The sequence below is a fragment of the Ursus americanus genome, chromosome 27 (assembly GCF_024610735.1).
Source record: "Ursus americanus isolate L20-20 chromosome 27, mUrsAme1.1.p, whole genome shotgun sequence".
Classification (NCBI taxonomy): domain Eukaryota; kingdom Metazoa; phylum Chordata; class Mammalia; order Carnivora; family Ursidae; genus Ursus; species Ursus americanus.
This window is the reverse complement of record NC_142153.1, coordinates 16986771-17012546: the sequence shown is the minus strand read 5'-3', so window position 1 is coordinate 17012546 and position 25776 is coordinate 16986771. Positions and strand designations below refer to the sequence as shown.

Sequence of the window (25776 nt, the reverse complement as noted above, 5' to 3'; positions counted from 1 at the left end):
GGATAGACATCAGCAATCATGGTAGATTAATGTGAAAACAGCATCTGAAAATGGGAGGGCTTCTGCCCAACCCAATAGCAAGTGACTTCTAAGGAGTCTACCACGGTGTCTTCAATGGCTCCTGACCAGCTATAACGCTGCCTTCTGGGAGAACTGCTGGGGTGAAATCAAATCAAGCAGTTCAACTGAAACAGAGACAAAGGGAAGAGTGGCAGAGGAGTCTGTCCCATAAACTAAGTTTCCATATTTTGAACAATTACATAAAATACCAGAAGAGAAAGCTCTGTGAACTTGGGGAAAACTACCTTGAAACATGCTTTCTTTTCAAAGTGTAGGAAAACTAATTTCACATGAAAACAAACAATAGGAAAGTATTGGTCAAATGTGACACCAGAAGACTTGCTAAGATACAGAATAAAACTGCAACCTCTTAAAATGAGTTGAAAAACATTAAGAAAATTATTCAAAACATGAAAGAACATCATAAATCAAAATCAGAAAAACTCAAAATGGAGGAGAAAAGCTCAGTTAAGAATCAGAAGCAAAAGGAAAAATGTATAGAAGTGAATACTAAACTATAAGGAATATAGCAATAAACGTAAGATTCTGTCCAGAGAAATGGGAGGTGAAAAAGAAGAAGATGAAGAAGAAAATTTTAAATTAAAGAGAAATGAAGAACTAGAAAGAATTCATGGAAAGTGATAAATATTGCAGCTAGGAAAAGAAGATCCAACATAGAGATAGCAGAAGTACCTGAAAAAGAAATACAAAGTAATGGGACAAATACTAAAAAGTATTTAAGACGACTTTCTAGGAAAAAAAAGAAAAAAAAAAAGATGTCCTTAAAGAACCCACTGTGTACCTGCATATTTTGAATCAGAACTACCAATATCAAGACAGAATCTTTCTTCATTAAACACAGGCGTAACTGAGCTTCTATCTTAATAGCAATCACAACAGATGTAAAACTAACGATGCATCAACAAAGAATTTGTTTTGACATTATTCTTTATCAGAAGCCTCGTATTCATCCGATGAAACAGACTAAGAGATACAATCCAGGTAGTAGAGAAGATGAATGTTAACAGGACAGATCTGAAACCAGCCCTCCAACACACTACACTATTCAGAGCAGCCTTCTCTACTTGCCAGGCAGATGAAAGAAAAATACTTTGGCTGGCTCACTCATCTCTTAATCTGCTTCCTAGCCCCATTATCCTTGTTCCCCAAATGGGGGGGGGGGGCGCTAAATCCAATAGGCTCAGCATGACTTCTACCCATCCACCCACCCCACCCCCAAAATCTCCCCACTCTGTTGTCAGCATCCGATGTTATTTTAATAAGGGAAAAACCAAATGCTAATATGTGATTAAAATAATATTTCATATAAATGTGCATCAATAATCAAGAAAAAATAACAAGCTTCACCTTTTCCTTTACTGATAGGTAGAAGTTGGGAAAAAAACAAGGTTTTAGGCACCTGGTATAGATTTCAGAAATAAAAGGCTAGGAACAGAAGCCAAATTTCACTACCACCACCCAACATATATTTTCATTAATACCCTTCTCACAGCTACTTCAATTGTCTAAATAATGTGAAGAATTCCAATTAATCAAATTTCATTAGGTTATCTAGGACATGTCTATATACAAACCTAACTGGAGTACAGAATTTAAAAAGACCAGTTCTTCTTACTTTTAAGCTATTGAGAAAATGGGTTTAACTCCTAGAAATCCAATAAAGACTACCTGGGACCTGGAATGGAATCCCTAATGCACAATACGAGCAAACACTTACTACATGCTCAATTTATGTTCTAGAAACTAAAATAATTTTTTAGCTAATTATTAGTTTTCACAACTTTCATCATGGAGTTATATAATTTTAGACCTAGAAGATACTGAAGGTTAAGTTTTCAAATTTATACAATAGAACAATTATCAAAGAATAGTTATTTCATACAACATGCAGAGAAATAATTTCCAAAGCATTTAATTTTAATAAAACTAAAATAATACTAACTTCATGGTCTTTCTCAGAAATATATATGGTATATACTCAGGACCACGAGCAACAATTATCCTTGTACACCTGAGAGATTCAGTATGACAGGAACAGAGCATGATGAATGACAGAATGATAGACAAACTAGTTTTGGGGGTATTTATAATGGAATTCGTTTTCATTTTCATAAACTACATAAATTGCCATATGCTCAAAGCCAATATTAACTATGTCTATGAAAGAAAAAGAATTTCCAGGCTATATATATAATCAGTATGTGGTAGAGGTAATATTTAGGCTGACATTCCACACAAAAAGCTAAATAGATGGGCTACATTTCCCTTTTTCTGTTGTTTAAAAAAAAAAAATCACTTTTCTCAGGTAAGATTTATGAAAAACTAAGGAAATAGAGCACAGATTTTAAAAAGTAACTTGTATCAGAATTTATAACAGTTTAAAAAATACAGCATTTTAGTATTAGAATATGCAAACTGAATCAACCGACAATGTATGAAAATTCTACATATAATTAACACCTTGGTATTAGCACCTATTTCTTCCCTGCTTCTCTTAGAACTTGAACAGCTCTCTTCAGAGTTGGGGAAATATCTCTTTCTGTTGGAAGCACATGAAAGCTGGTCTAACAGTCTGTTGTCACAGTCTTTTTCCAGGATCTCAATCACCATGTGGATAAGGAACGTGTCAATGTTTTCAGGAACCAGCTTTCTAATTAGTTTAATTTTATTTATATCTGTAAAGGATGAAAAAAATAGTAAGAGTTAAAAATAAATTACACAGAACATTTTAGAAAACCTATGAGCTGGAAATAGTGAAATATTTTGTAGAAAGGAAGGAGGAAGGTGTCCAAAGAAAAATTCCTCTTTCGAATGCCTATAGCCCTACAAACGGAAATGAAGTAAAGCATGGTCCCCCCTCACCCCTGCACCAGCTGCAGCCCTTGCCTCCAAGACTTAAAGTCAGGTCAATGCCATGGACTCTGCATAAATTATGTTTCAAACTGCTTTTTGGGGGTGCCCTGAGAACCAAAACCACCCTTCACAGAATTGTTTCTAAAGGCATCATGCTTCAAATTCCAAATATCTATTACAATTATTTTTTAATGAACTTATTCTTAAAATAGAAGCTAGTCACATACTTGTAAATAAGATGCTAATAAAAAAAGATCTTTTCAATGGATATTGTAGCATAACATGTCAATTATTTAAAATGCGTATTAACTAAATGAGTTTTCTGGGAAAGAAATCTCTTACTTTTACAATCAAGGAATTTTTAATTTGTGTAACTCAACAGAACCGATTCAGACTGTGTGTCTTCACACCTTTTACAAATTATTTAGCCATCTCCTACAGACCACTAGTTATGTTTCAAACACTTGCAACAACACATTCATCTGTAATGCTCTAGAGTATCATAAAACTAAGCAGCTTAGAATCTATTCACTCATGTTCATGTAATTATAAAACCAGTTTCAAACATTTCTGACACCCAATTCAAATTAACGATGAGAATCCAAGTATTTCTAAATGCTACCCTGGAAGGGTGGTCTTTCAATTATTCCATTTTTCAAGGTTTATATTCTCCTTTCTTCCGAAGATCTTATTTTGCTACTCCTGAACTTCAAAAAAAACCTGCAGTTAAAAAAACAACAACAGTGGGTATTTGGGTGGCTCAGGGTCCTGGGATCAAGCCCCACGTGGGCCTCCCTGCTCAGCGGGGAGCCTGCTTCTCCCTCTCTCTCTCCTTTTGCCCCTCCCCCGCCTGTGCTCTCTCACAGGCACTCTATGCCAAATAATTTTTTTTTTTTTTAAAGATCCCAGGACTCTGGGACCATGACCTGAGCCAAAGGCAGACACTTACCCAACTGAGCCACCCAGATGTCCCAATAAATAAAAATCTTAAAAAAACAACAAAACAAAACTAAACAACAACAAACACCAGCAAGAGAAGATTACCCAGCTAATAAGAAACTAGGACCATAGGGTATCTAACTATTCAGCCTGTACTCTTTGTTACTCTAAAGGGTTAAGATGTAAAACTGATTCTATTCAAAATCCTGGAAAGATAAGATCACCTCTAAATGTAATAAAATTAGCAATATGACTACCATATCTGTCAACCAACTAAAATTCTATTCGTCCTTCAGTCGTTGTGCCATCCAAATACCACAGAAATTTGGCCAATTTTACTACTTCAACAATTTCTTAATGGCTGAGGCATCTTCTTTTGTATGTGTCTACCAAAACTTACTTTGAGTTTCCTTTCAATTGTCTTCAATTTTTCTCTGAAAACAAAACGTTCCAAAGAACATTATATTACACATTTTCTTCCACATTTCTAGATCTTTAGAAGTGGGATTGCTAGTTCAAAGGTTAAAGACATTTTATGTTTTGACAGGTATTGCCAAACCACCTCTATTATGGTGCTCGCTGATACAATGAGCACTAACCACATGGAGCCACTAAGCACCTGAAATGTGGCCAGTATGGCCAAGGAACTCAATTCATTTACGGAACCCTAATTAATTTAAAATTAAATTTAAAAAATGATACTTGATTCTGTGATTGGAAAAATTTTAAGTATGTTTGGAACACACTGAATATCTTCATCTACTTTATTCAACTGTAAATTCAATGAAAGTTAAATACTAGTCAAGTGTTTTCAATTAAAATTTAGCATCGGAATTGAGGTATGTTGTAAATGTTAGTACAAAAAAACACACAAAATATCTCATTAATAATTTTATATTAATTATGTTGAAATGATAACATTTTTAATATATTGGGTTAATTAAATTATATCATTAGAATTAATTACGTCTGTTTATTTTTGGTTTTTTAATTTGCTTTTTTTTAATTTTAGATTTTTAAATTTATTTTTATTTAGGTAGAAAGCACATGCATGCACTCGAGCTGGATAGGAGGGAGAGAGAGAGGGAGAGAGAATCTTAAGCAGAGTCCACACTGAGCATGGAGCCAATGCGGGGCTCGATCCCAGGACCCTGAGATCATGACCTGGGAGGAAACCAAGAGCTGGACGCTTAAATGACTCAACTTACCCAAGAACCCCTATTTTTTTTACTTTTTTAATGTGGCTAATAGAAAATTTAAAATCGCATACTGTGGATAACATAGAGACTTGTTGAATCTATGCTGTACATCTGAAACTAATCTAACATTGTGTGTCAACTACACTTCAATAAAAGAATTTGTTTTAATTTAAAAATAAAATAAAATTGCATATATGGTTCATATCATATTTCTTCTTGGATAATGCTGCTCTAGAAAAACCATACAAATTTTCCTGTACTCTAGCCAAGTAATACAACTACATCATATTATATTCATTTTCCTCTATGCGTATTTAAACACTGGATAAATAAGCTATACACCCTTAATTTCATCATACTATAAATGTACACTTTACAAGCCAATTTTTTTGAAACACAGTTCAATAATCTTGAACTATCATAGCATCATGGGTTCAATGATTTATTTTGAAAGGAAAAACATATTTTATTCCATCAAAACAATCTGTTTCTAAAATTATAATGTCTTCTTTTCATAAAATTATGATGTATAACATCTGCTTATGGTTTTAAACCACTGTTAATGATTTAATAAATGTACAAAGTTATTGTACTATAATTTGAATATAATTTTCAGATATAATTAGAAAATCCATATATTCACTTACACATTTCTGTAAATCCTTTATATTTTTACCTTAAAATCATCCTAAAATATATATGTGCAAAAAAGGGGTATCTAGCATTAAAGATACATCTGATTCTGTCCTAACTTTCCAGGCAAGTAAGTGCTGAAAATTTCTATTAGAGAATAGTGAACATTGGCTGCACTTCTCCAGTGCTTTAAAAGAGATCATATTACTCCTATTTTTGTGGCAGGTCCCTTGGAAGCCACCCTTAATTTTCCAGTTACATGCACATAAAGAATGGAAGAATGAAATCATTCAAAATATTACCCAGATACCTCATTAAATGCCTTGCTTAATTTATTATTAAGCATAGTTAGAATCTCAACTCCATAAAAGCAGCTTAAAATTATATAAACACGGATAAGCTAAAAGGTTAAAAAGTTACAGAATTCCTTTAAATATTAAATTACAAGGACAAAACCTACTTAGCAAATAAGACAGCATGAAAATAATACATATGATTTCTCAATTCACAAATAACTCTATTTTCAGGTGTAAGATTATGCCATAACAAAACATAGAAAATTGTCAACTCAGAATTTTACAAAATTTAAATGCGAAACTTGTTCATTAAAACACCAAATTATGGGATACGGCTACAATTAAATAAAAAAATGAAAATAACATATCTGAATCATTAACGTAATAAGTACACCTTCATTTCTTTTTATAATTTATAACTCAACAATATTTTCTCTAATAGGAGAACAAACAGTATTTTATCAAGGAAAAACAAGAATTCGAAAGTAAAATTTCACATCAGTAAATGTTATCTTACACACTATAAACGTACAATCAAAAGAAAATTTAGAGCTCATAGTTCCCATAATCTTAACTTTCTCAATTTTTGCTTTGGAAGTAAACTACAATAATATATTTTCTCATTTTGTATGTATAACCTACATACAGTGTGGTGACAGAAAGATGAATTGTTTAATAAGTATATTTAAAAGTGTTCGCCCTTCTTTAGAATTTCAATTTAGTATTTATCTCTAAATGAAAATTTATTTGCTATATTCAGTATATAATGGTAAAGATAAATGTTTTAAATAATGTTTTAGTCACTAATGATTATAGATGCTTCTCTTATCTCTCTGATATTTGTTGAATCAGGCTGTGCAATTTTATATTCACATTTATATATTGTTTGACTTTAAAACTTCTTAATTTAAAAAGTTGTCTAACATCAGAAATTAAAATTACTAAACTCAGAATTTAAAGGAGACTAGATAGAGAATATTTAAAGGCATTACACATATAAATATGTTAAACTGAATATAATTAAGTATATTTATTTTGCCCATCATTTAGCAGTTTATAAACCCCAATCCTATATCAGGATTAGAAACTGCATATTTCGAGGTGCCTGACCAACTCCTGATTTCGGCTCAGGTCATGATCTCGGGGTCCTGGGATCGAGCCCCACCTTGGGCAAGCCCCACCTTGGGCTCCCCGGCAGCTTGGAGTCTGCTTAGAATTCTCTCTCTCCCTCTGCTCCACTCGCTTGCGCGCTTTCTCTCACTCGCGCTTTCTCTCACTCTCGCTCTCTTTCACTCTCTAAATAAATAAAACCTTAAACTAAAAAAAGAACTTGCATATTTCTTTCTTTAAATAGTTGGCAGTACACTTTAACATGGTATAGTAAAAAAGAAAAACTTGCTCAGTCATTAATCTTGATGTGATATTAAAACAATCTGCAAGTCTCTAGGCCTCAAATTCCTCCCTGAAACAGGGCAGGATTGGGAAAGTGAAAATTTAATGATTTCCAATTTCCTTTCCAAATCTAAAATCCTGTAACTTTACAACTATATGATTTGGAAAGCGACTTAGCAATACCTGGATTCTTCACCATAGCCAAATAAAATAGATGCGGTCAATAATTGGGTAAATAATAGAATCTTAAATCTTCCTCTACCATTTTCTCCTGCCAATAATGAACTGAAATTAGAACATCTATTTTATGTCACTCAAGAATATTTGCCCAAGAATTCTTCAGTACTTGGAAAAAAAAAAAAAAGACAATTATAACCTGACTGAATTATTAAAGTTCTAAGGTTCTATAAAGTTGTTTTGAAATCTCCCTTCTTGTATACTTTTTTATTAACTTATTTTCTTCATTAGCTACTAAAAAGGATAGAGTATAAAAGTAATCATATTTAGAGGGTATTTTTAAGAAGCCATAAGATCTTACCATCTACTTCTTCCTTCATCATCATTATAATCACCATCACTGCCATCACCACCATCTATGAAACACTTACAAGTGCAAGAGCATTCTGTGCAGTATCTAATTATTTCTCACAGTTTTGTAAGAAGAGGCAATATTATCCTGCCCTGTTTTAGAGATGAGGAAACTGAGGCTTGTGGAGATTGGGTAATTTGCCCAAGGTCACTTAGCTTTGAAGTGGTACAGCCTATATTGAAATAAATCAGCTGTTATCAGAGCCTTTGCTCTTACCAACCAGGCTACCACATCCGTCAGTCTTCAGGATTTAAGGAAGACAGCCAATAATAGTCAATAGGGGTTTAAAAAAAAAAAAGGAAAAAAGCTGCACAATCTCAGGGAATACTGCCTACTATCCAACAGCTCATCAAAAGACATACCTTTCTTTAAGTGCTGAGAGATTTTACATAAAGGAAAAAAATAATACCAGAAGTATTAAAATCAAGATGGCATCTGAGTCTGACTTTCTCTAAAATACTATTTTACTTTGCACTGAAGAAAGAGAGATTTTATATCATCACAATTCTAACCCTACAGAATAATTACTGTTTTCCTTTCTCTGCCTTAATTTCTAGTTAGGTGGCTGCTGGAGTTAGAAAGACTGGAATGGGACCAGGACAGCTGCTTAGCTTTCTCATAAGAGGACTCACAGCTAAGTTACCTTGGATGTTTCATCACAGTCCAGGGTGTGGCCCTAAGGTTTTCAGATTTAGAAACCTAATTTAACTTTAATAGAGCCACATTAACCGTGTTCACAGATTGTCAATTCACTGATTTACAATTATCTCATAGATAAGTATCCAGATTAGCATGACTAGTGCACACTTTCGCTATAGACAGATCTACATGAGAAATCAAATTATAACCAGAAGGCGAGGATGTACTATAGAAGCAGAATTAGTTGTTATTGTCCTCAAATAAGTTCTTGGCATAACTTATCAACAGGCACTTAGTATACATGAAGTCTCATTGGCCAGGATTTTTCTTTTAAATAATTAGTAGTACAACTTTAATATTGTATAATAAACAGAAAAAATTTTAGGTGTACCTGGCTGGCTGAGTTAGGAGAGCATGGGACTCTTGAGTTGTGAGTTTGAGCCCCACAGAGAGAGAAGGCAGAGAGATTACTTTGGGAAAAAAAAAAAAGAAAGAAAGAAATTTGAATAAATAAGTAAACAATGACCAATGGAACTGATGAAGGTGTTCTTTCTTTAGACCTCAATCAAGTCTTCCTGAAGCCTAGAATTAATGCTGTCTTTTTCAATATATGTTTTTTAAAGATTTTCTTTATTTATTTAGAGAGAGAGAGCACAAGCAGGGGGAGGGGCAAAAGGAAAGGGAGAGAGAGACTCTCAAGCAGACTCTGTGCTGAGCGAGGACCCCAACTCTTTGCTCAAGCTCATGACCCTGAGCTCATGACCTGAGGTGGTCGATTAAGAGATGACCCAGCTCCCTGGGGAGCCACCCAGGCACCCAATGCTATCTTTTAAGGTGACTTTAATATTTTTGTTCTGACCAATTTAGTACAGTATTGATTGTACTTTCAGAGGGTGATCTTATTTCCCTTATTTCTAAATTTCTGGGGGAACTGCCTAGTTGTTCCCAAGTGGGAAAGAATTTGAGTTAATAAAAATTGAAGTATTTTAATTGCAGTTCTGGAGATAAGGCTTTTTGTATGTCTACTGCTCTGTCCTAGGAGTCTGACAATTTACTGAGTTGTAACACATCTAGTTTGTACATTTATGGGGAAAAAACCCACTGAGGTACCTCATCCTTAATTCTGTAAAAAATAGATAATCTAAAACTTTCTGCAGGGCAGGCAAAGGGGCTCAATCTCCATGAGCACAGCTGAGGTTCTGCAGCAAAGTGACAATAGGAAGCCCTTCTACAAGGGGGCCGAGAGACCGAGGACCATCCCTTCAGCATCACAGCGACTGAGACCACTGACTGTACTGGTTAGAAAGACTATTTAAGTGAGGTCAATGACAAGGAATCTGTAGGATTTAGGGGAAAATGAAAAGTCAGTAAGCTATGGGAAATGAATAGAGGAAAAAATTTGTTTTTTTTAAGAGGTGAGGTAGAATTAGAGAAGGATGAAAGCCCATTGTTTGGGCATGGGAGTGGAAGTCATAATCTAAAGCTAAAAAGGAAAACAGGAATTTCTCAGACTCAGACTTTCCTCTGAGTGATAGTGGGAGGAAAGATTGTTTTTCAAAAGCACTATAAAAAGCATTACAAAAGTAAAGTTTCCATCATAGCACAAGGGGTTAATGCTGGTAAAGTGAAAAATACTCATGGATTGCTTGTTTACTTCCTCTGGGTTCAATGACTCAAGTCATTAAGGCTACAGACTAGGGTCAGAGCGATCACCTGAGTTGATGGGAGGGTTTCGGATAACATCAGCAATAATCTTCTGAACCTCTGGAGTCAGGCCTGCTCGTTCCATATCAAGGGGGCAGCCAGCTTTCACCGCTTGGGTTAAGTGCATCCCAACTGCTGTGAGGGGCATAATCCTGTCTTCAGCTATACTTATCTAGAAAAACAGGAGCAAAGCCACCAGTGAGGTCTTAAAAGTTTGCACTGTACCATACGTAAATAAAATGTCCAAAACCATAGTCAATGTTCACTGAAAAATAAACACGCACTAAGCCTTCACTTAGAATTTTTATTTTTACTATTTCTTTAAAACTATCCACATTACAGATCTGCACAGTTTCTACCTTTCATACTTATTACAGTGAATAAAACAAAATCATCCAGCTTTAGTTAAGAACTCAATCCTCATCCCTCTGTAATTATTCACTTTAAAAACCTATTCGTGGCAGAGAGTAATCATTCTGTGTAAGTCTAATAACTGCCACAGCCTTTTGAAAATATAGCAAATTGTAATCCAATATTCTATATAATTGAACTAACACATGGTACTTTAGTTATGTGAATTTCCAAAAAGACAAATCCTAAAACGCTTAGTGATAATGTAAGGCTCCAGATGCATTCTATAAAAGGTTCTTGAGAAAACTTTAACAGGGTGTTTTATACTGGCTCTATTCATAAAATAATAACCACAATTTAGCAAGGGCTGTCATCTCTTGCCTAGCATTAAACTTAACATGAATTGTTTTAAATTTAGGACAGTGTTACATATTTATGTAGCTTTTTAAACAAATGTAGCTCCAAATCCATTTAAGATGTATATTAGATAAAACATTCTTTTAAACACTCAGAAAGTTTACTCAGCTTTAAATTATTTCATGAAATTCTAATATATCTTGGAAGTCTGAATTTGGACGGTATTTATGTGACTGTTGATACTTTCACAGAACAGAGCACTTAAAAGCAACATTTTCAGCCTTCGAAGGTGGGTTTTAAGTTACTTTCATTAAATGTCTATCCTTTTCTACTCCACAGTATGCACCATGTGTGCACATAATATCAGGGTTATTTGATACCAGGCATCAAATTACCTAGAACTAATTGTATTATTGCTCCTGATTAATTAGTCCTTAGGCATGTTTAATTTTGTGGTTAACTGGCACAGACCCTCGCAGACCCTTGGGAGGAACAGATAATTATATCATGATATTACATAATAATATACCGAAAAATAATAGCAAAAGATATCAATGGAAACATACCACTCCACATTTTTAACCACAAATACATAATACAATATATGAAACGACATATCATGTCTGAGTATTAGAATGTATTTTATTCAGAAAATTTGGAGGCTATACCAAATTTTCTTAGAACTATATTCAGTTATATCATATATATATATGGTCAAATTACATACTTATAAGCATATTCAACACATACATGTAAGTTACTATTTAAGAAACTGAACTTAAAATTTCTATTTATCATATAATTCACTTCAAAAATAGTACAATGGAATTTTTTGGTTTCTTCTGTAATGGCTTTTGTACTTTTAATTTCAAAAATCTATTTAATTAGAACATCTATTAAGTGATGAGGACAAGCTATAAATTCTTTCTTATTTATACTGGATTTTAACCAGAATAAGAAGTATAATATAGCCTAGTGAATAGAGACACAGAGAACAGGAAAAGCAGGCACTGGACCATATAGTCTTTTCCAAATCAATTTAATGACAGAGAGGATAGGAATTCAAATTACTTAAACCTAGCTGGATGGCTAATTCTGTCCTTATTCCACTAAGATATACTCTTCATTTTGTATATTAAAAACCTCAACAGTCTTAAGGACTGAGTCCAGAACAGTGAAGAAATATTAAGTGTGGCCATTTTCCACAGTAATTAAGATTTTTTTTCAAAGACCATCAGGCATGGTTTAAAAAATAGAATATAGTAGAGAAGCCAGAGTGAAAAGCAAACTGTTTTTTAAAAACTTATGTCCAGCTTCTTGGACATCCTTCCAGAGACAGTCTATAAATTTTTTGTATATATACACAAAAACATGTTAATATATAAGCTTGCATATATACACACATATTCATGTTTTTCATACTGCTCTCTGTCTTCCCTTTCTTTACTTTAATGTATCTTGGAGATTATTTCTTATCAGTATATATGCTACTAGTTTTTAAACTATTAATCTCAGTTAAAAAAAAAATAGAGTCTTAAAATATGGCTGCTCTAATATCCCTAAGCTCTAAATATGTTCGACAGTACCGCTGATACAACCTCTACAAAACAACCATGGTCAAAGTACACTTACTCTTTTTAATTAATTGACAAAGGTAGGCTTGGCAGAACAGGAAAATTCTAGTCTAAGATTAAATATAAAATGAAACAATATAAAATACTGCAAGATTAGAAGAAATTTATCCCAAGTCACAACTTTACCATTTGAAAAGCTGATAAAACACATGTTTAGATAAATCTGAAAATCCCCTGTAACTTGAAAGTAAAACACTTACCAAAGACATCTTCTTTTCTTGGAATAAATAATATGTGATGGCCACAGGTTGTGAAAGGGAGCATGCTTCATTTTTCACCACCATACTGTTCCTTTGTTCTTCCTGAGGTTTTGTCCTTGAAAAGAGGTCTGTCTACAAAATTTTAAATGTAATATAAATGATCAATAATAATATCAATATAATGATAGAGTATCAGTATGATCGTTAGGCATGAGGGGAAAAAAACACAAAATAAAACTTCTAAGGAACAGTCAAAAATTCCCCTTTTATGAAGAGCTGAGAAAGGTTCTGTTTTTGTTTTGTTTTCTTTTTGCTTTTCTTTTTGTTTTTTTTTACAGAGTGAACTAGAAAGGTAAACTAAGGCTGGAGGGAATGAGTTTTTAAGTAAAATATTTGTAATAGCAAACATGGTTATAAAACTAGAATTTCTAGTCTCCCCTTTAGCCAATAAAGAGGGAATAAAAAATGAACTATAATGTTGACCACTCTGACTCTAAATTAGTCCCTTAATCTCTGGAAGTGATTGTATGAATGAATAAACCAAATTAATATTCAAATTTAGATACCATAGTCACAAATTCTGCTAACATTTCATAAGTAAATATATCATCATTATATACATATAGTTTGAGAAGATACATATAAACTGTGGCTCTAAACTTGAAGCATTATGTAAACTCTTAAATATGGTTCCTTAGGAGACGTTTAAAAGAGAAAAATCGAAGAAAGGATTGAAAAATGAGATTAATGAAGAAATACTGGAATTTTTTAAAAGCCTGAAATAAAGGTAAAGACCAAGTGGGAGTTACGACAGAATTATATGATGTATGATTCACACAGATGTATGAATAGTTTCCCCCATGCCAACTTTACCTTTCCAAACATAAGCATCAATACTAAATTAAAAGAATTAATCCAACAGACCTTGGCTTATAGTAACTCATAGCAATCTATTTCTACCCTAAATAAATAAGTGAGTGTATAGATTAGTTCAGACACCTGGGACAACACAGTTTGGTGAACAGAAAAGCCAGACAATATCACAAGACCTAAAGTCATTGTTTCTAGGCACCTGTAGATTTTCAAGGAAGAATATTTTTTATTAAATGAAGTGTTTCTATCTGAGACCTTAACACGGTCAAATCTGGCCCTAAATTCCTAGCGAATGCTTAATATCAGACTCCATTAGCCTGATTCCTCAGTCTGTCAGTGTAGGCTATAGCTGGAGGCAACAATAGGACACCCCGATTCCAAGGTCTTAGAAATGTGACCACTGTGAATTATACTGGCAAATCCATGAAGATTTTATTATTTATGGGACAAAATCATGATACCATCTGTGAACGTGAGACTAAAGGGTTTAGGAACATCCAAAACACTAAGCAAAGTACTATGAGGGCAGTAATCTCAAGAAGGAAGGGCTAGACTGTAATTCTAATAATTAAGCAAAAGTCTAATCAAATCATGCTCTATGTAAATAAAAGACTATATGAACAGAGAGTGATCAATTATGGAAACATAAATAGGAAAGGCAGAAGGACCAAAGGAGGCAATATCTATCCAAGCACCGTTCAGATGAGAAGACGTCTTGGCTAACTAGATTTGAATATTACAGTTTCCCTGACAAGTAATGTAGGACAATGCTAACCTGCCATGATGCTGACAGACTACTTCTGATATTATCAGAATTCCCCTTGTGATATTCCAGGCTTGCTAAGCAACTATCACATAAGCCAGCTTCCCATATACCTTCTTCTTCAATAGGAGAGGAAAACACACTGGTTGGATCAGGTGAAACTTCCCAGTTAACATTTCTCACTATAAATCAATGAATTTGCATTCCGGTGTAACCATTCATATTTACATATGCACACATGTATACATAAAACCAAGCTCAGAGAGGAGGATAATGCAAATCTACTCCCCAAAACACAACTAACTATTCTGTGACAAGACATATCGGACTTTTAATAAGATTACAAGGATGAGGACTGAATCCATGCCCTAGACCATGGCAAATGCCAAAGTGTGAGTAGCCAGCTAGGCTTCCCCAGAAAATACGTGCTCCGTTTTGATGCATATTTTCTAAAAACTACAATACACAGCTATTCTAAGCTTTTAAACAGAAACAGTGTGGCACCCAGGCAGCCCTTAAGCAAATATCTTGAAAGCTTAATGAAAGTGGTGAATAACAAAACTGGGTTAATAAACATTCAAGTTTATTAATTAATTTATTTACTTAATATGTTGTTTCAATTTACAAAATAGTCCAGGCACAATTCCTAACCACAGAAATTAGCAGTCATTTTCTGTAACCAGAAAGTTCAAAAAGGTTTCAAACCTATCCTTTGGAGCATTTATCTTTTGCCCTATTTCGGTTTCTTCTCCTGAAGAGAGGCTGGGAGGGATACTTCTTTCATTATTAAATAATACCACTAATTCATGAAATAAGATCCTACAGCAAAGTGTCCAAAGAGAAAAAAACGTATTCAATTACTACTGGTAACTATGATACTCTTTATCAAACTGTTAAGAAATTCTCATCTCATTTTCAAAATTTCCAATATGAAACATGAGTAGTTTTCACATAATGACTTATATAAGAGCATGAAAAAGAAATGTAAAGTCGCCAAAGATATTCTATATCGCAAGAGGGAAATATTACATACAAAAAGCAGAATGATTTTTAAAGTGGGATCCAAATGTGCCTGTCCAAAGCTCACAGGAGATCCTTAGAAGTGAAAACAACCTCTCAATAGTGCCTTCCATATTTTTAACTCTTCCAACTTTTTATATACACCCCTTATCTTTTATCTTTCTTTTTATAAATATTTATTTATTTATTTATTTATTTATTTATTTATTTATCTGAGAGAGAGAGCATGTGTGAGCAGGGAAAGGGACAAAGGGAGATGGGGAGAGAGAGAGAGAGAAAGAATCCCAAGCAGACTCCCCGCTGAGTGCACAGACCAACACAGGGCTCGATCCCAGGGCCCCAAGATCATGACCTGAGTCAAAATAAAGAGTTGGATGTTTAACCAACTGAGCCAACCAGGCATCCCTATCTTTTGTCTTTCTATTTCATCTACTATTTCCTTAATATGGGGAAGGAAAAGTATCTTTTCCATTGTGTAGGTGAGGAAATGGAAACCCAAAAAAGTTAAAGAACACATTCGGAGTCAGGCTCCCTGCTCGTTCTCTCTCTCTCAAATAAAAACAATCTTTTTTTTTTTTTTTTAAAGGTGGGGTGCCTAGGTGGCTCAGTTGGTTAAGCATCTGCCTTCAGCTCAGGTCATGATCACAGGGTCCTGGGATTGAGCCCCACACAGAGCTCCCTGCTGAGCAGGGAGTCTGCTTCTCTCTCTCCCTCTGCCCCTGCCCCCAGCCTCTCCCAAATATATAAAATCTTAAATTTAAAAAAAAAAAAAAAAAGAACACATTTGGCTGCCCAGGTAGACTATGGTGGAATTAAATTCCTGATTGCCTGATTCTGACTTTCTACCATCTCACAATGCCTCACTTTCTATGTTGGAGTACACAAAGTAATAGAGTCTGCATGTGGAGTTTAAAGAAAGAAACCCAAAGGATCCTTGTGGAAACGGCCATTTATGGTGGAGCAAGAAGTAATAAAAGGATAGGAAGAAAACGCTATTAAGACCGAAGAGAAGAACATATATTCTACTTAATATCAACAGACAGCATGACTAAAAGGAGAGGGTAATTAGGGAATAAAATAATACAAAAAAGAAAGTGGCTGAGCTCTGTGCCAACTGATAGGAAGAATAACTTTGCAGCTTTAATTTCTATCTCCATTTGAAAGTAAAATAATTTATCTAAATTTACCTAAATTTATCTAATTTACCTAAAACACAGCACTTTTTCAAATTTAAAGGTAAAATCACTCAACAGAATAGAAAGATGTGAGCAGCCTGGACAAATACTTAAGTATCATCTTAAAAATTAGGTAACTAACATATTTTGTAAGATTTACTACAGGACAATCTGAATCGATTTTCTAAGTGTCCAGTGTGGAAATGAAAATATAGTTGACCCTTGAACAACATAGTTTGAACTGGCCAGATGCACTTATAAGCAGATTTTTTTTCAATAAATATAGTACAGTGCTATAAATGTATTTTCTCTTCCTTATGATTTTGTTTTGTTTCCAGTTTTCATTTAAATTCTAATTAGTTAACATATGGTGTAATATTGGTTTCAGGAGTAGAATTTAGTGATTCATCGCATACATCCAACACCCAGTGTCATCACAAAGGTGCCCTCCTTAACACCCATCACCCATTTAAAGCCCACCTACCTCCCCTTTATCAATCCCTTATGATTTTTTTTAAAAAAAGATTTATTTATTTGAAAGAGAGAGAGTATGCACAAGCGGGGGAGAGGGGCGGAGGGAGAGGGAGAGAGAGATTCTCAAGCAGATTCCTAGCTGAGCACGGAGCCCACGGCAGGGCTTGATCTCATGACCCTGAGATCATGACTGAAGCTGAAATCAATTGTTGGACACTCCAGGTGAGCCACCCAGGTGCCCCTTCCTTATGATTTTCTTAATAACATTTTCTTTTCACTAGCTCACTTTATTATAAGAATATAGTATATAGAAGGCACCTGGGTGGCTCAGTCAGTTAAGCATCTGCCTTCAGCTCAGGTCATGATCTCAGGATCCTGGGATTGAGCCCTGAGTCAGGCTCCCTGCTCAGTGGGCAGCCCGCTTCTCCCTCTCTCTCTGCCCTTCCCCCCACCCCCACTTGTGCTATCGGTCTCAAATAAGTAAATAAAATCTTTAAAAAAAAAAGAATACAGTAAACAAAATATATAACATACAAAATATGTGTTAATCAACTGTATGTATTCTCAGTAAGGCTTCCAGTCAACAGCGGGCTATTAGTAGTTAAGTTTTTGGGGATTCAAAAGTTACACATGGATTTTTGGCGGTGTGGGGGTTGGCGCCCCTAACCTCCCACATTGTTCAAGGGTCAACTGTAAAGGGAGAAAATGTTGCTTTTGAAAGGTGTTTTTGAAATCATCAAAAAATATGTATTCTCTCACAGTTCCTGCAAACCACAGTATTTTACCTGAACGCTATTTATTTGACAGAAATGTTTGATGACTTCCAACAGAGGGGTCAACATGTTAGCTTTGCCTTCAGACACACCATCGATCCTTTTCACATTTTCAAATGTAGTAGGTCTGTCATTTAAAAAAATTAAAAAGTCAAGAAACCACTAAAACATTATCACTCCAGCAATACAGCTGATGTTTAGCTTTATATTAACACCCAATAAACATATATTTTTCTAACAACCAGAAACAATGTGTAATACGAGTAATGCGTTTTACGATGTCTCTCTTTGTTTTCCACCATCTAAAGATTTATTTTCTTAGCAATTTATGAATAAAAATACCACCACATCACCACAAAAACACAGTACTAACTGGTAAACAGGCCATTAACATGAAGAAACAGGCTAATGTTCTACTCTATTATTGACCTTATTGCTATTATTATTTTTACAGATATAAAAAAGCTATGAGGCTCTGAGGACAACCAACAGGCTAAGAAACTCAAAAGAAAATGTCATTCATTATTTACAAAGTATTTACCTGTAACAATAAACTTGCTAACTACTTTAGGCTTTTAACTCGGTATTACTTATTGTGTCCAGTACCCAAGAGACTGTATGATGTCTACTTGCTAAAAATCTGCCAATCTAATTATTACTCCTTTTCCTTTAGATGTCTTCACTAAATACTCAAGTGTGGTTTTTGAATACTTTTAATAAAATAATTATTTTAAATATAAGCACTATATTATTAAAATTTCTACACTAAAGTAACAGCTTTTGGATGAAATATAATGACAAAAATAATTTTTTAAAAGAAATTATAAACGATGAATACAACTATCAAAGAAGTGTTCTTTTTTTAAAGACAGAATTTTTTTTGAAAGATCTTATTTATTTATTTATTTATTTATTTATTTATTTATCAGAATGAGAGAGAGAGAGACAGAGAGAGAGAGCACAACAAGGGGAGCAGCAGGCAGAGGGAGAAACAGGCTCCCCGCTGAGCAAGGAGCCCGATGTCGGATTCGTGGGATCATGACCTGAGCTGAAGGCAGACGCTTAACCCACTGAGCCACCCAGGCGTCCCACAAACAACTATTCTTGGGAAGTAACTTCTTCTAAATATTTACTGACCACCTCGTGTTTATTAGGCATCGTGCTAGGTGCTTTGGAAGACACAAAATGATTAGGAAAACAGTATCTTTATTCACAGAGTTTAACATCTGGAAGATATAACAAATGTACACCAATAATAACAAAAAATAACTAAAGCATTATCTGTGAAGTGTCACAGAAGCATCTTCTAAATTGACATTTTAAAGTCCTTTATGAATTCCAGAGAAAGGAATTACTTTGCTACTAAGAGCATGAAAGACTTCATTGAGAAAATAATTAATAAAGCCAGATCTTGAAGGATTTCCTAGCAGGAGTTTTGAGAAATCAAGGAAATTATAAGGCAGAAGCAGCACTGTAAATAAATACATGGAATTTGAAAGGAGGTCTTCAACAAATGGTCAGATAAACCATTCAAAATTCTGTGACACAGATGTAAAAGCATGTTTAAGTCCACAAATGGAGGGCCCTGAATTATAAGCTAAAGAAGTTAAGACAGTGGTGAACTAGTTAAACAGAAGCACGACCTGAGAAAGAAAGACTGATTTGGTTTCATATATCAGATGAAACAGAGATGGAGAAATGAAGGAAAGACTAACTAGTTAAGAGGCTTTTGCAACAATCCAGGGGCAATGGTCTGAACTAACAGGGTTCACAAAAAAAGAGAGAGGACAGCATACACAGATACATAAGGAACACTGAAATGAAAAAGTCTCAAAACTACTTAAGTAAGAGTAAGACGGGGGATCCATGCTACAGGAGTGAAAATAACACCAGGATTTTTAAACATGTGTCATTGAGAAGATGAAGGTATGAATTGACAAAAATAAGAAATTCAGAAAGAAGAGTTTTGGTAGTTGCACGAAATGCACGCATGGAGAGTTTGTGGATAATGAGTGAGATTTTATATATACCGAACGTGATGGCTGAAAACAGCTGGTTTTCATTCACGTAGAAATGTGGGTATGCAGCTCAGTGGAGAGATGGTGGGCCGTAGCATGGGAGACCGGGGCGTCACCTCACAGATAGGACGGCTGGACCCTAAGTCGTACTGTCACTGAACAATCTACATTACAAATCTATTATGTTAGAAGGCAGTAAGTTAGAACACATGCAGACAGACAGCTTACCTCATTTTGGCCATATCCAATAGTATCTTATTTGTTGCCAGAATGGCTGGAGGAATATCCATTTTATTGGCTTGTTTCTGCCTGGCTTCGACCAATTCGACGTACAGCACAGTCTGAACAAAGAACAAAGAAACAACTCTATGTTTGTTTGGTTTTTTTTTTAACCTACTTAGGAAAATCCAGTCCTTTATTTTTAGAGCTTCAGCTATTACATTTTCCCTTAGGATGAAAAATTAACTGTATCTCAGGCTCACAGCTAAAGAACAATTTTTAAAATACTGGCAACAAAATTTTAAGCATGCATATAATCACAACTGGCCTTTCAAATACTGCCTTTTCACAAAAGCCGTACCTGAGTCTCCTGCTCTTGAGCTGAAATAACAGGTTCTGAGGACTTGTAAAATTTTCCTGGTGGATGTACCATGATTCTAAAATATTTAAAAGAAAATAAATAGTAAAGCCTTGTCTTTCTCCATGTTCACTTTTTATTGTACCCCCAAAATGCAAATATTGTTCCAAGTCAATAGTAACATTTATTCTTCATCATACCAGTAAAATAATTGTGATTTATAGGACAGCCTAGATTTTAAACGATTGCAATCAAAGCATTCATTACAATGGTAAAGTTAAAACTGTAATCTGAATTCATCAGAATGTAGTATACTTAAAAATACCATTTGCCCCATCCTCGTTCTCAACCAAATTCTTCAAAATACTCCTTATCCATTCCGAAGATAACTTTTTTTGACCAAGAGAGATACAATCTATGACTCTTTACTGTGACATCACCAATTTTTGGTTGGTGAGGAACATTAGCATGGGATTAATCAAACTGTTCACAATTTTCTTCAAAATCAAACAAAAATAAGCCAAAGAGAATAATTTCTCTTTTGACTCCACAAAAGAAAGATAAAAAACATGCAATTAGCAAACAACATGGAAGATGCTAGGCAGCAAACTAGACAGAAAACCAATTTCTACAATAAGCATTACTCCCTGATAATTATAAAGACGAAAAGATATAAAAATGAAATTGTACAGAACAGCCTATATAAAACATGCCAATGATAAAGCCCTCCTTTGGTAAGGAAAGAGGGGAACATGTCTGATATTTAAGAAATGTTTATAAATTTCTCTACTGCAAGAATTCAAAATCTATAATGTAAAGTAAGATTTTCACAAATATCAAATCCTATCACTAAAATAAGTAGATTTAAACCTGAGAAAAGATAACTCCAGTTCAAAGAATTAGTAGTATCAGGTTACTCAAGATACTTATAAATTTGTTTTAAATAATATAATTATATTAACCTTCATCTTTATTTATAAAAGTCTTTATACTAATGTACTGCTTGCAAAATGGTATTTTAAATTATTTCACAAATAAATTTTATTATCACATATACTGGCAAAATATGGGTAACACAGACCTGAAGCAGAAATATACATGGAAAACATTTAATAAAAAATGTTTTGCCTATGAATGCTATTAAAAGTACACAGAAAAAAAGTCTAAAATAACTATAATGAATATTATCAAAAAGTGGAGATGTTGGGGGCGCCTGGGTGATGCAGTTAGTTAAGCGTCCAACTCTTGGTTTTGGCTCAGGTCGTGATCTCAGGGTTGTGGGATAGAGCCCTGCATCGGGCTCTGCACTGAGCACAGAGTCTGCTAGAGTTTCTCTCTCCCTCTCCCTCTCCCTCTGCCCCTCCCTGCCTCACATTCTCTAATACATAAATAAATCTTTTGGGGAAAAAATGGTGACCTTCTACCCATGAAACAAGAAAAGACTGCTATGTTAAAGAAGAAACAGAACAAGAAATAGTTCTTAGAAATTAAAAATTCAATAACTAAAATTAAAATCTTATTAAATGGAAGGGAATATAAAGTCAAGGAATCCAAGAAAGTAAACAAACAAAAAGAAATTGAAAACAAGAAAAGAAAAATGAGTAATAAGAACCCTAAAAACCAAGCCAAGAAAACAAAAAAGGCAAACTAACATCAAGGAAAATTAAGGTAGTGGTGGCCATAGCCACACATTTGGCTTAGTAGTGTACAATATTTGTGGGTAAGTATAATAATGTAAAAACAAATTGTTAATATGACCAAAACTTTAAATATAATTCTGTTTTGGTCAAGGGCAGGGACTGAAGTAATGGAAATGAGGGAAGGGCATATGGGAGATAAGCCCTAATCTACCATTATAGGTCAATAAAAAAACTTCTAAAGTTGATAGGTCCAAAAAGAGTAATCTAGCATGTCACTTAGAAATATGGAGGCAAGGGCACCTGGGTGGCTCAGTTTGTTAAGTATCCGACTCGATTTTGGCTCAGGTCATGATCGCAGGGTCGTGAGATGGAGCCCCAGGACAGGCTCCCTGCTCAGAGGAGTGTCTGCTTGAGATTCTCTCTCCCTCTGCCCCTCCCCTCTCCTTAAAAAAATGTAGGCAAATATCAATGAGCCCAGCTGAAAGATTTGGGGATGACCACTCCTACAGAACAGAGTAAAGTGGGTTTGGGAAGGATGCGAACTGGCTTGCTTTGTTATATGCCATTAAGTACCAACTGACTTTTAAAATCATGAACATGAATTATTTTAATGAAAATTCAAATGATCTTTAAAATAATAGTTACTGATGTGTAAGCATCGTTCTCACTCCTATACACTAAGCCCATATATTAAAATTCATTTCTGGGGTACTCCACAGGTATGTCAAACCCAGTACGTCTATCACTACACTCCTCATCCCCTAAGTAACCAACCTCAAACCTGGGTTCTTTTTATGCTGCCAGTGAAGGAAATGCCAACACTGTCACCTGCAATCAGACACAAACCAAAGTGTCATGTTCAAGTTCTCCACTTTCCTTAGCCCCCCGGTCTTTTCAATCACTGAGTCCTAACAATTCTAACTCCTTAATATCTTACAGTTCTGTTTCTTTCCATGCCCACTGCCACTTCCCTCGTCTAAGTTTCCATCTTCTCTTGCAAATGCTACTGCAACAGTCTGCTAATTTGTGTCTCTACACTCTGATCCTCCTGCCTTCCATTCCCTCCACAGCCAGAGTCATCGAGCAAGGGTCGGCACACCAGGGTGCACGGGACAAACCCGTCTGATCTGGTAAGACTTGGAAGCTAAGAATGCTTTCTTACATTTTTAAACAGTTAAAAAAAACATCAAAAGAACATTTTGTGACATGTGAAAGTTACATGAAATTCAAATTTCAGTGTCCATAAATAAAGTTTTATTGGAACACAGCCACACTCACTTCTTTACATATCAACTATGGCTGCTTTAAGGCTACAAGAACAAAGTTAGACAGAGACCACATGGCCCTCAGGGCCTAAATTATTTACTATCTGATCCTTGATGGAAATGTCAACCTCTGTTCTCATAAATTTGATGTCACTGTCCTATTGAAAATCCTTCCTTAGCTCCCAATTCAACTGCCTTTATGATCAAGTTGAGGGCTTGACAGGAACTGGATATTCTGGACCCTATTTAATTCTTCAGTCTTGAATTTTCACCACTCCCTCACTTCCCTCTACCAGGTGTGGCGTTCCTTGATCATACCACACACTGTCTTGCTTTCAGGTTTTAATACGTGGGCCATTCCTCTGCTCAGAGAACTTCCCCTCATGTCACTTAACTTCTACCTAAGACTCAAGTGTCATTTCCAAAGTGTGTTTCCAAAGTGCTACAACCCTGGATTGTAACTTTATGTTCCCCTACCTGTATATTCCACTAGAATATAAACCCTGGGAGGGCCAGTGACTATGTCTCTATTTTTCCCCACCAAACCCCAATGCCTAGAGTAATACCTGGCACAAAGATGTTTAGCAAAAACACAATAAATGTTTAAATGAAGAAACGTTTCAACATATTGAATGGATATCTTGTTTTATATACTCCTTAATCCTTTTGTTTATATATTGTAATTAATTACCCTATATCTAAACAAAAAGAAATTGTTTTAAGTGAGAGACTTGTATTATGGGAAATGTTTCTGTCAGATCCAAAGGAGTATTATCTAAGTGAGAAATCCACTAGAAAGTAACGGTATCAGAGCACATTAACTTACTTTCACCTGATATCTATATAAACAAAGTCCATTCAATAATCTGTATATAGGTCTTGACAAATTCTCCATCTTTAGACCTTCTGTAATTCTGTACATTCTCCACACTTAATCATTAAGTCAGCAAGTCAAATATTAAGCTCCAAAGTACAATAGGTACATTCGTTATTTTGCCCAACTCTAATATCTACCATTTTATGTTGCCATAAAATATATTTTACATGGCCTTGGAATATGTATTTTATACATATATAATGAGTGTGTAGGTGCTAGAGGTTGACAAATATAGATTTGAAAGTCAGCTCTGCCATATGTGATTGAACAAGTTAGTTAACTTCTTAACCCTTGGTATCTTCAACTTTAAAATGGGAACAAATAATAGAAGCTAACTCATAGATTGTTGTAACAATTAAATGAGATATTACAAATAAAATACTTAGCATTTAGCATACGGGTTGGCAAACAATAATACCCAAGAAGTATGAGCTATTAAATTAACATTAATACTATCATTTTACACGTCTTCTTTAATAATTATAATACTGGAGGCTTATGCCTTAACTTTCACTTCCTTCTGCCAATGAAATAGCTCAACATCTGATAGACCTTTCTCTTTAGGAAAGAAAGAAAAAAGGTGTTGATACAGTAAACACAGAAAATAAACATTTTGAACTCTGTACCTTTTTTTAGGAATGTTTCCCCCAGAAGAAATTTTATCAGATGCTTTGTGAGAATACATCTTCTCCAAGTTAGGCTGCTTTTAAACATATAAAGGTTCATTACAAAAAATTAGAAGTTTCAAAAACTTTCAAATACAAAAAAAAATAAGATACAAAAATCTCACGATGACAATTTTTCCTCTGATTAACCAAGTCATCAAATAAAAGTCAGCACCTGAAAATAGCTCTTGGATTATCAACTTCTAGGATTCTAAAGGCAGTTAGAAATGAAATGTCCTATATCTCCCAAATCTATAGAGAATATACGATCAAAACAATTATTCGAGGCACAGCAGAGGCCAAAGTTATAAAATGATTCAGTTAAATTCTGCATACTTTAATAAAACAGAAACACTTAACCAAAAAATTTAATTCAGCACATTTTCCTATTACTCCAGTGTTCCAATTAGCTGAAGTCTGCCTGTGGGTCTTTAATCTGTAATCGTTATCTAAGATCCAAAAACAAAGCAAGAAAGTATGTGTGCATGTATGTGAATGTGTGTATAACTTTCACGAGAACATTTAGGAATCATGCTTATTTTTTCTATCAATTATAAGTATCATAACACGTAAAAAAAAATTCCAGGCCAAATGAGTTATAAAATAGGCTTAAAGAAATTTAAAATGTTACTTTCTCAAATATTTTTAACAGTCCTATTAGCCCCAGAAATCACATACTGCATATTTTATTCTGTTCACATCACTACTCTTTCCAAAGTTTGCTTTGTTACATACGGCATTTCATTCAATAAAGAAGGAAATCAATATGAACCACCTCTTTAACAAACC

General features: G+C 34.5%; 1 protein-coding gene across 6 annotated transcripts in view; it reads right to left on the bottom strand.

Annotated features, from left to right (window-relative positions):
- WRN (WRN RecQ like helicase) overlaps window positions 1–25776 on the bottom strand; it is a 143260-nt gene that overhangs the window by 5951 nt on the left and 111533 nt on the right. For 5 of the 6 annotated variants that reach the window (XM_045779211.2, XM_045779208.2, XM_045779215.2 and 2 more), the window contains 7 exons: window positions 24949–25025; window positions 20544–20619; window positions 20192–20304; window positions 17958–18072; window positions 12868–12999; window positions 10335–10497; window positions 2542–2756 (listed from right to left, as the gene is read on the bottom strand). In XM_045779211.2, the coding sequence (XP_045635167.2) occupies window positions 2542–2756; window positions 10335–10497; window positions 12868–12999; window positions 17958–18072; window positions 20192–20304; window positions 20544–20619; window positions 24949–25025 (891 nt within the window). The remainder of the gene's footprint in view (window positions 1–2541; window positions 2757–10334; window positions 10498–12867; window positions 13000–17957; window positions 18073–20191; window positions 20305–20543; window positions 20620–24948; window positions 25026–25776) is intronic. The other variant, XM_045779213.2, reaches the window with a different exon arrangement.